General features: G+C 31.7%; 1 protein-coding gene across 2 annotated transcripts in view; it reads right to left on the reverse strand.

Moving 5' to 3' along the window:
- The window catches only part of CSMD3 (CUB and Sushi multiple domains 3), a 726030-nt gene that overhangs the window by 438312 nt on the left and 275513 nt on the right, over positions 1 to 12205 (reverse strand). For both annotated transcript variants that reach the window (XM_040588420.1, XM_040588419.1), the window contains one exon: positions 2828 to 2905. In XM_040588420.1, coding sequence (XP_040444354.1) covers positions 2828 to 2905 — 78 coding nt within the window. The remainder of the gene's footprint in view (positions 1 to 2827; positions 2906 to 12205) is intronic.

Consider the following 12205-nt stretch of genomic DNA (forward strand, 5'->3'; position numbering starts at 1 on the left):
ATATTTCCCCATACACAGGTAACAGAGTGAATATTCATAGAAAAAAGGAAATTCTACTGGATTTCAAAACACAAGAACTATTATATACTTCAACTTCTCAAAAAATGGAAGCTTGAAAATATTTTTTTTGTTTTGACATCTTCTGTATAAAGTTTAATTTCTAAAAATATTTTATTAAATTAATTTTTAAATTATAATTATGGGTTTACTAATATTAAAAAATAAAATTTTAAAGGCTTCTGTTAAAGAAAATCAATAAAATAATTACAGTGACAAAATTAAAATAAGACATATAACACAGTAAAAATTCAGAAGAAAAAGTGATAACTAGAAGCAATTAACCTGATTTCTGATTTGATTCCAAATCAGAAATATATTTAAGTACAAACTTAAAACTGTTCTGATGTCTGTTAAGTACTTAGCAAAAAATAAATGCACTTTTTATTATTTTTTTTATGTTACTTTTCCAGATGTTTGATTTTTCAGTCTACTGAAATACAGTTCTGTGTACTTCCCCAGATATCTGTCTGTCTATGTTTGTCTGTTTTATAGCCCAGATAATCATATGACAATAAGAAATGAAAGGCTTCCTGTACTAAATTAAAGGCTTCCCTAGGGAAAGGATTAATTCATGGTCTGGTCATGAAACTAGGAGCAAGAAGTTCCAGAGTTCTCATCCAGAGTGAATTAGGTCCTCCAATGCTATTTTTTTTTTTAATCTCAACACCTGCAAAATTAAGTTGATGAATAATTGTTTCGAAGTTTATATCAAATATTACTGTTCTGGCTTTACTATGTATGAGTCACCCATGCATTAGTATTGAATGTTATATCCCTGATATATTATATATAAAAAAAAAAGTAAAATAAGGAGAAGACATACACATGAGAAATGTTAGATGATAATTTCTAAAGATATTGCTAATACAAGGCATAATGTAAAATAGGTATTCACTTGTCCTTATCTTATTTCCACTACAGTTGAATGATGGTCATCCTTTTTTTTAAAGGAACCTATTTTTTTAAAGGACTGTAATACAAGTACAGATTCAGCTGAGGCCACACTGGATATTTTATCTAAAGTCAACAGCTAAATACATAGGTTTTTCATGACATACTGCCTCTTCAGTTTCCTCAGCTACCAAAGTGACTAGCTAACCAAATGCTAGATTACAATGTAAAATATTAGTTTTTATGACTAATAATAATAAAATATATTTATGACAAGATTATGATCACTAAAGGTACAAATCATCAAGGTTTTCACCTTCAGTTATTATTGACTCATATAATCTATTCTGCATAACCAATATAAGATACAGAAGTTTTCAGCTTTACATAGAATATCATAACATATGAAATTATATAAAGACTTTCAAAATTATATTGATAAATTTCATCACTAATTTTGTAACAATCACCTTTAGATATCACAAGTGTCTGGCACTTTAAATAGTAGTTCTTATTAAAGTTTATAAAGTGGAATATTTAGCAATTTGTGCAAAATAAATTTGTAGTGAAACTGTTTTATCAGCCATTGTACTATTCTCATTTGTAACTATAAAAGCACAGATGGACTATCAGACAGAGATCTCAGTGATGCATCTTATAAACTCTACTATAATAGTCTTACTGTTATGTCTTCTTTAATAATCATCCTACTTTCCAGTAACCCAGTATGCATAGTTTTCAGAAAAACCAAGAATGTCTTACAGAACTACCTAGGTGATGCAGTTTACAGAAAAGTTGAATATGGCAATATGCTACATTATAAAAACTGAAGTGTGTTTGGGTTTTTTTTTACTTCATAAACATTAAAAGGTCTTGCTGCTTGAAGACATCTTTTAATTAAAAAAATCACATATGCTGACAGTTTAAAATCTAAAACTGAAAACTGCATTACAGGTTATGCAATGTGCCCCACTAAATTCTGGAAACTGAATCTATCGCTGACACTTTAAACAAAAAATTAGTGCAAATGTGTCCAACCTAAGGAGCTTCAAAAGCAATTCCTTTCACTCCTGTGAAGAACAATGAAATGTAGTATAAGCAGACATAGGCTAAGCATTTAAATCATCTTTATTTTAACCAATTACTTCTAAATATTTAAAATGCGGTTCTAGTCAAAAAAGGAACTCTATAAAAATGGCAAGTTGTTTTTTGGTTTGGTTTTTTTTTTCAAAATACTCTTTAATGTATTTAGACTCATACTTGTTTAATTTAGAAAGCTGCCTGACTCCTCCTTATGAGTTAATCAGGACTCAGTTCTCTAAGATGCTGAGCACTTTCAGTTTCTTTTTTCTATAATTAAAGCTGAAGGCACTAAGCATCTCCAGAATTTTTTAAAACTACAGTTAGTTAATCAGTTCAAAATGTCAAAGTCAATGAAGGAAAAAAAAAATCAGGAAGTGACTTCATGTGTGTCTTTTCAAAAAAATACATGGTTACACATTTCTAAATGATTATATCCTTTGGTTTATATAGCTTTTTGCTGCTAGTACTAATTTTCAACTAAAATAGCATGTCTCCTTTTCGCAGCTAAGACTTCAGCTGACACCTGGTAGGCTGAATATTTATTTATTTGTGAATACTGCAAATTTTGTGTGAAAGTACAGACAAAATGTTTTTCTGCAATGCCAGATTTATAGAAAGCTTGCCTTTAGAGTAGAACCATATTTACAAATTCACCATGCAGACTGGAGAAACAGATTTAAGTCAGTCATATTATCAGAAATACATAAACGATTTTGAAAACACACAAACAACACAGACAGCACAAACTTCACTCTTGCACTAGAAAAAAGTAACAAAAAAGGAGTACACTCACAGATAGAAAACTTGTTGCTGTTGTCTTTCCCTGGAAACAATTTAAATCCTCTAGATTTAAAATCTATGGCCTTTTTCACTAGTTAAAAAAAAAACAAAACAAAAACAAGTATCAGGCAATACAGTCTAAAATAGTTAATTTCATTTGACAAGTTTTATCATGGACGTATATACAAACTAGAGTACTGGCTATCTAACAAGCTCATATTGTGTACTTTTGGTGGAAAACAGTTTACAAAAACAAGTACCAAATTGTACACCTGACAAAGAAAAGAATTAAGAGCTGTAACTTAATTTTTCTCCTGCATAACCAAGAAAAAAAAAAAAAAAATGGCCAAAAGTGTTTATTTCTATGCACCACATAGTTGCGAAAAACATTGTCACACATTTATGGAATCTTGAAAATTAAAAGAATGATAGATATGGTTGCTCTAAAACAGCTGAACAGTTGAATCTTATCTGGTCTTTCTTCTGTGTTAAGAAACAATAATGCTCATCTTCCACTCCCTCTATTAAAAACAAAACAAACAAACAAACAAAAAAAAACCACCAAAAAAAACCTCAAAAATGCCAAAAAACCTGCAGAATACTTTCATATCTGCCAACTGAAAAGTCAGCAACCTTTTAAAAAAAATGTTCTAAAACAGTTTTTAAACAGCTGATTTTTCTGTGAAATTTTAACTCCATTACTCTTTCCAGTCATAGAGAATTTAAAAGGAAAAAAAGTCACCCATGACATGTAATTTAAAGCACACTGAAATCCAATATATAGGCATATATGCTCAGATCTGAATTCCATAAGCATCCAAGCAATATAGGGCATATATTAATCCACATATATTCTGAAAAGGTTTAATCAGCAGTAGAAATGTCATCATATTTTTTTGTCGACATATTTTGCCTGTTACTTCAGATTTTAAAATTTACATTGAAAATCAGTATTACATTTGGGAAAAGACAAAACAGAGGCAACAGCTATAAAATTACAGTGTTTTAGTGCAGAAAAGTCCTTCTAAAAGTAACACACTGGAATACATTCTCAAATTCTATAGGCATCCAGATTACCTCCCCATTCTGAAACTACCTCCACTAGTTGTTTTCAAAATCGACCTTAGTTATGTTCCTAGCTTTAGTACGGAAGAATAACTTTTACTCAGGAAATACTGAGATTTGTTACTCTGTGTTTAGATCACACAGACAAAACAGAAATATTTTGATCATAGATAAATTAAGCATACCGGGCTAATTTTCTGTTTTAACTACAGAGATCTGAATGCAAAAGTAAAATACAATCCACTGTTCTGCTGTTGGTTCTGCAGGTGCTCCTCTTTCTAGCTTGAAAATTGTTACTTGCAAAGTGTAATATGGAAGTTAGTTGGCTCCCACCTCACTCTTAACCCCACAGCTGAACTATTTCTCTAAAAGTTCTTGTTTTGTGCTGGCTTTATGATAAAGACAGTTAATCCAGGTAAACCACGTGGCCTCAATACATATTTGAAAATAAACAACTAATAAAAGGAGAGTAAACCAAAAATTTAAGAGATATTAAAAAGGCAAAAAAGCACAACAAACCTTTTCTTTCAGTCATTACACTATGTGCCCCTTTTCCCCAATACACTCTGCCAGTGAGCAATGAACAATACATAAAAATGGACCTTCTAGAAAAATTTCAAGTACAGTTTAATTTTAAGTACATCATACTCAAGTGACTTGATAGATTAGATACATTTAAAAACTCTATGGAAGAACTTGTTTTATGTTGCGTACAAGCAAATACTACTGATGAAGTCAGCAGAGATTAAATGAACTAGGTCTAAGAGAAGTTAATGTGAGAAGACAGTACGTCATGAAAAAATTTCTCAGCACCCATTAACTTATAGAAAATGAACAGTCAAAGAAACCCTTACATGAGGCATAAATACCAAAGTAGCAAAATATTATTGCTATTTTAAAATAAATAAAATTACTTATTTCCACACACAAGAGCAGAACAAGATTCAGGAGAAAACATACTACTAAAAAAGACAATTTATAGGATAGATATAGGAGGTGATGATAAATATTTTTACACTCCTGATGGAAGAAACCATATTTTCTTGTAAATACATACAGGCTTTTCTCTCAAGATGCAAAATGTAAATTTCTTTGTGTATCATAATGTAACCTATAAGTATTGCTAATGGTTCTGGTAAATACATTATTTGCAGGAGCACAACATACCTGTTGCCACAAAGTACTATATGTTTTAATATATTTTTAAACCTTTAATACCATAAGCCCTCCCACCCCAAATTAATTGAAGTCTATAACTAATACAATTCTCAGTAGAAGTCATGGACCCAAGAACTGTACTTTCACATAGTACAGCCATACTGGAATAGCAGTAATGCTCTCTCATCATTGTGTGAGATTTCTAAGATGCTATTTTGACATACACATAAATGTTGGCATATAGCTGTAAACTTCTCTTTTGGTCTTCTCTGAGCATCAGTGTAAAATAACTCCTCATGAATCAGAAGATAGGCCTAGCTATTTTTCCACACCTAAGTAAAATGGGAGTGGGCTTGAATACACGATTTCAAGTGGTGGGATGGGTTTAAATACTCACATTAGGGAGACGCTTGTCCTCTAGTTTTAGAAATCATCATAACAACAAATTAAAGAATGAAGACTAGTTTGGGGGTTTTTGTTTGTTTCTACTCGTCCTGAAACACCTGAATGGCATACCCATAGTCTGTCTAGACAAGAAACAGAGTTCAAAAGATCTAAGATGGAATTGGAAATAGTTTTAAGAGTGTTTTGGTGAAGACATTTAAAACAGTCAAAAATTTTTATAACTATTTGCATCACTATGCCAAGGCTATGAAATACCACTAGGAAAGCGAGCAACTCAAGATCTCTGAAGCATCTTTACACTACAAGAGAAAAATTTTACTTCTACCTGGGTTTTGTACATTGATTTATTAAACAGTAGTTTGTGAATACACTGTGAAGGAATAATTACAGAAATGTATTTGGTTCAAACATGCCTTCACTAAACTACATGTCAGATGGCATATGCATGTATAAACAGAAAAATAACCCCACAATCACCAAAAATCCAACACCCAAAACACATAAATATATTCTTTAATACGTGGTAAACTAGGCCTTATTTTGCACATGCCAATGTGGAAACCAGTGTGGAAAATGGTAACTGTTCAAAAACAGGCTTAGCATACACATGACAGTAAGTACTAAGAATGGTTATCAGTTTTCAGAAGTCTCAGAGGATGTATTCATGTCAGCAAACAGCACAGTTCTACACATCTAAGCTAGTCCACAAAGAGAAACAGAGATTTTAAGGGCTCGAATCATCTGGCCTAAGATACCTACTTTCTCATGAGCTTAATTTAGATTTTGATACTCCCATCTCTCTCAAGACAAGCAGTTCAGATGTGATAAAGCTACTGAAAGAAACACGGTCAGCCTACTATATTTTCTTACTTCTGAATGGCCAAGAAACAGGGAAATAGATTAGACAAAAAAAGTAGGATACCCCTGAGAAAGCATACCAGTGTAGATAGAAGGTAGCAAAAAATTCTCTAATGCTTTGAAGAATAATATTCATAAATTAAAACAGATGTGAACTCAAAGCTTCCTTTATGCCCTGTCCTTAAATCCATCCAAGTATCAAGCCAAAAATAAAACTGAAAAGTTACATCAAGGAAATCAAACTGTTCAGAGACCAGGCTTAATCATGATATCTAAAATAGAATAAATCTTCAGTAACGCTATCATATAATTAATTGGAAAGACTAAAAAAAATTATTTTAATCAAAATTTATAAACATCTATCTGATCTAACCACCTGTCCACTGCTATAATGCAAGGAAATGCTTAGAAGTTTCTTTAATACCACTTTAAATACATATGGCTTGTAGATTGGTTGGTTGGTTTATTTTTAATTTATAGATTTAAAAGTCAGCAAGTTGGTTTGGATTTTTTATTTTGGGGGTCAGGAATGCCCATGTACATTTCCTATCCAAATAAGCCTCTGACAATCCTGAATGTATTTGTGATCACGTGACCTGATGAAATGTAACCAGTAGCATCAGAACTGTGCGACAATGAATCACAGATTATGTCAAAAAAACCTGAAAAGTACTTTGGCATCCACCTTGGAAGCCTGTGCTTTTTCTCCTGTTCAAATGGCTTTATTACAGCATGAAAGATTATAATTTATGTAACTGTTTCTAAAGTTAGAAGGGTAAATGTCTTCTGCAAGTATGAAAGATGGAACTGAATGCTTTATTGACATGGGAAGGATATGAACAGTCCTGGTAATGGAAGGAGTCCAGGTAAGAAGTTTTGCATCACATGGTAAGCTAATATTCAGCCAATAGACAGACAAGACTCATGTACACTTTTCAAGTAGTAAATTTATATGTAAACTGAAATACATCTAGAATAATTTTATTGAAGTTGTTGACCAAAATGGTCTCTCATGTAAGCTAAGGAAGATTCAAACACTTACAGGCAAAGTTTTAGACAAAAAAAAATTAAAATACTGCCTTAAAATTTTTTATAAAAAGGTGTAATTCTGCATATTCATGCATAGTCATATGTGTACAGCCTACATACAAACACTCATGAGAAAGGACTAATCTAGACAATTACTGCATTTTACTTTTCAGGCTAAGTACTACATTAAAAAAGGACATCAAGTTAAAAAAAAGAATGTATCTACATGTGTTTTAAGCACGTGTATTATAAAAGAAACACTACTTAGATGTATAATTTCCCTAGCACTACCTTGAGTACAACAAGCTCTCAGACATTAGAAATGAAATTTACTTTCAATAATGAAAAATTGTTCAGTTCACACAATTCTGGCTTCAGTGTAAAAGTACATCCTGAGAGCTACACAAGACATAAATTTCAAGACAGAAAATTTGCTTCCACAATAGGGAAGCAGTGGGGTCTGTAGCCACGTGAAGGATATTTATTTTAAACACTGACAACCTACAAATACATGTCTTTATTTCAGTTATGCAGCAGCATTTTTGTAAGTAAATTGTCCAGCTTGTCTTGTCTATGTTTTGTAAACTTTTATACAAAGTATAAGCTGCATTCAAAATGCTGATAACTAAAACATCATCATTCTATGCAAAACAGACACTCAGGTTCCATTACTATAACTATACAGAGTATTAACCAGGGAAACTTAGGCCTCTTCTGACCTTATAAACTTCTTAGGTGTAGCTCAAAGTACTTCCACCAATGAAACAGCCCCTCCCCACTCCTGAAGCTTTCTTACATTATATTATATTATATATTCACTATCACTCAGCTAATGCAGCTGGAGAACATCATACTATCAAAGCCATTATTTCATGACTGCACATACAATCATCCTTAGATGACATCTGCAGAAATACAATATTATGTTCAAAAAAGGAGGTAGATTGCTTATTTGACTGTACCTAAATGTTTGTATTATATATACATATATGCCCATACGTGTTTTAGAAAACATGTAATATCCCTGGAAATAAAGGGAAAGTTTGATGCCCCCTCACAATCTCTGTATTCTTTTGTTTCTTATCTTTGACATTTACTTGAAGTCAACTGCAATGGATTCTCTTTGAAAATATCTGAATCAAAAGTAGCTGTTAAAAGAAATTCTGGGGTGAAAGTCTTTGAGAGTATATTATCTCAAGATTTATTTTTTTCTTTTTCTCACATGACTGAGAAAGAAAAGTTAATCTTTCCTTTGAATCTGTATTCTCAAAATTCTTCCCAGCACACTACTGTTACATAGAAAACAGAAATTAGTACCATTTGTTTTTCTTTGTATTGGGTCCAAATACTAGGGAAGCTGAAATTAAAAACACTTGTAGATTCAGGATTACATGGTCTTCTTCAATAAGTGTACTTGCTGGATTTATGGTATCCTAGAAATAATGAATAATTAACCCATTAACTTCTTTCTGAAGAGACAGAAGATAGCTGTTTGGAATACAGTGCAGAACTGATTCTGACTGGTGCAGAACCAGTAATTCACTGATTGTTCAAGAACTTCAGTATCTGATGATGGCAGATTTTACTTGCTGCAGCTGCTATTTCTGATGATGGAAACAGGAGTCTGATATATTCTGGACTTCCAGTATTTGGTACTCATGTACAGATATGCCAAATAACTGATGCATGATACTTCCAGTTCATCTTGGGCGTAAGTCTGATTCACTCTATTTCCTCTAGAAGTTGATCCACATCCACAGCATATCAACAGCCTGAATGCATTAAAACTACTGCTCATGTACAGGTCAGTTTCTTTTTTTGTGTGTGTACAATCCATGTTCACTACACATGTAATGCAACTATTATCCAGAATTAACTCTGACAACACAAGCGTGAGATATCCGGTATCTTAGGGATCATTGCATCAAGAGATTGCACAAAAGGCAGGGGAGGGAGAGGCAGGGGAGGAAAATATAGCAGGCTATTTAGTTTTTAGGTGATGACACTTTCGGCTCCATAAATTTACATTAAAAATCTCTAAGCTTAGTGATTACCCAAATAAACTTCACTGTGACCCAACACACTGACTGATGTAGCACTACCTTCTAGAGCTTTTCTGCACCTTGAAAGCTGGTATTAGAGAACATGAATTTTCATCAGGTTTTGTAGTACAGCAGCAACTGTGTAGGTTAATGATTTCTTAAATATAAAGAGCCATTCAGAAGATGAACAATCAGACTACAGAGTGGTGAACCATCCACTTGTCATAGTATTGCATTTTTTGCTTTTTACATGAGCGGATCTTAGTTTCCTTTTTACTCTATACCCCCGCCCATCTCACTTTCAACCCTAAAGTGTCTGGTCAAAGCAGATTGTATAGAAGATTTATACCTCAAATTACTGCAGCTACTGCATGACTGTACTTACTGCTACACTGTATTACTAATTACTGCAGTAACACACTGCATTAGTACAACTTATAACATACTTTTTTCTTGATCCTACAATATTTTAAACATGATGAGGTGGTGGACAATAAATAGAATGATTAAAATAGTGAAAATGACTTTTTGACTCTGTCCTAAAAGTAGAAAAGTTTAAACATAGTTACTAATCATTATGACCTATTAAACAGATAAAATTAGACTTTTTATTTATTTTCAGGTGTCAGTAGTTTTGATGAGAAAAGGCTCTATTTTACTATTAACCCACAGTCAAAAAGTTTTATTTAGAATGGAAGAAAATGCAAATGAGAATGAATGTAAAATTCTCTCCACAAAATGATAGTTAAATGAACATAATTGTATACTTAATCTACTTTATATAATTTGTATATATAATGAACAAAATGTATATGTATATACTTTACATACAATATATATGTATACTTTATATACATATACCATACACATATGATTCTAACCTAATGTGTGCATTTCACATTTATATTAAAATTCAATGTGTTTTGATTTTATTTTAATATGATGCATTTCCATCTTAATTGTGCAACTTCTCAGGGTCATTTTCTATCCATAGATCAAAACCTGTGACAATTTTCAGAGAACAGTATGATATAAGCTATGTAGTATTTAATATGCATTTGAAAATTTCTCATTGGGTTCTTACCTCATTTAAATACACACTGATGAGTGACATAATGGAAAAAAAAATCCTGCTCTTCTCTTGCTGAAAAGTATGATTATCATGGAGCAGAACTGGAAGTTTAAGTATTACTGTGCTATGTCATTTGTCAACAAAATTGTATGTGGAACTCTCCCACTTTAAAATGTTTTCACTAAAATTTATAATAATATTTTACTTCCTTAGTTAAGTCCCAGTTATTATAAAGACCAGCTATATATATAATAAAGTAATGCAATAAGGAGCTAAACTATGTAGAATCAGTCAGAAAATGTATTGAAAAAAAGGTTTTCTATACAGGTTACAGATACATATATATAAATAGGTTATTTCATATATTGGTATTGAATTAAGAACAATGAGGAAACACAGTTAGTTTACACATATGGTTTTTAAAATGGTCAAAATTATAGTTTTCCACTGTATTATTTAAAAGAAAGCAATTATGGTTAATATGATTATTTTTAAAGTAATATATAATTGCACTAATGATAAATTTGTTTTTATATTTGACTAAAATGTATTTGATTCATACCAACATATTGTAGTCAAAATCAGAAAACCTGAAATACTGAGGGAAAGTAATGAACCAACACATCACAAGACAAGTATCAATTATAGAACTAAACATGTATATTATAACGAAGAAACTTAAGAACCAAAGGAACTGCAAGAAAAATAAGTGTACCAAGTTAGGAGAATAAAACTGACAGGCAAGTATAAGGAGCTATAATTCAATTAAAGCATTAACGTAACTCATTTCCTGAAATCAGTATGACTAATTTTCTTTTTCCCCTTCTTCCTTCTATTCACGCTGGAGTTGACTATTCAATGAAAACTGATGTCATTTCCTCTGACTTCTCTGAAGTTGGAAGGTGTCAAGAAGCTTAGGTCATTATTATCAGCTTTTCTCTAACAAAAACTTTAACCACAGATTATGGAGTTCATCCACCAAACAGAACATATCTATGTGACTCATTGCACATATTAAACAGGTATTTCCAAAAGTATTAGGAAATATTGAACAAATACAGTTCAGCGATTAAATGCTTGAGTACTAAATTAAATCTGTGTTATGCTAAAAAACTATTTCTTGGAATTTATTAAATTATTCTAAAAAAATAACATCTAAACATACACAAATGTCTTATATGTAGATATTCTTATACATATAGAAGAACATAAGAATCTTACTGCAAAATATATTGACTTTCTTCAGACTCGCATCTTTGCACTTCTGGACTTCACTCATAACAAAAAAAAAAATGCGCCCCCCCCCCCAAAAAAAAAAAAAAAAAACAACCCAAAACCTGAGGACATATGCACATTGATTTCCTACTTCACTCTTAAAACCTTCACTGCTCTTTGTTTCCTCTTCCTGCTTCTAAGTAAACCTCAAAAACATCAGGATACATCAATATATTTTCTAACAAATCCTTGAAAAGTTACATTGAATAATCCCAAAGCAATGCCATTCACTGAATCTTTTTTAAAAAATAAAGATAATTAAATAACTTTATCTTAAATCCTTTTGGTTTCAAGATTTAACTCCTCATAACAAATCTGAAAAATCTTTAAAAATCTTTAAATCTTATTGCCCCCTACCATCTTAAGTTCTCCTGTAAAAAATAAATAATGGTTTAAAGGGGAACACCCAGGTTCTCCCTGACTCACTTTTTCCTCACTATTACTAAGATACTACTTAAAGTCAGGTATCAAAAAGCATAAGGTGAGG

The sequence above is a fragment of the Falco naumanni genome, chromosome 3 (genome assembly GCF_017639655.2).
Source record: "Falco naumanni isolate bFalNau1 chromosome 3, bFalNau1.pat, whole genome shotgun sequence".
NCBI lineage: Eukaryota > Metazoa > Chordata > Aves > Falconiformes > Falconidae > Falco > Falco naumanni.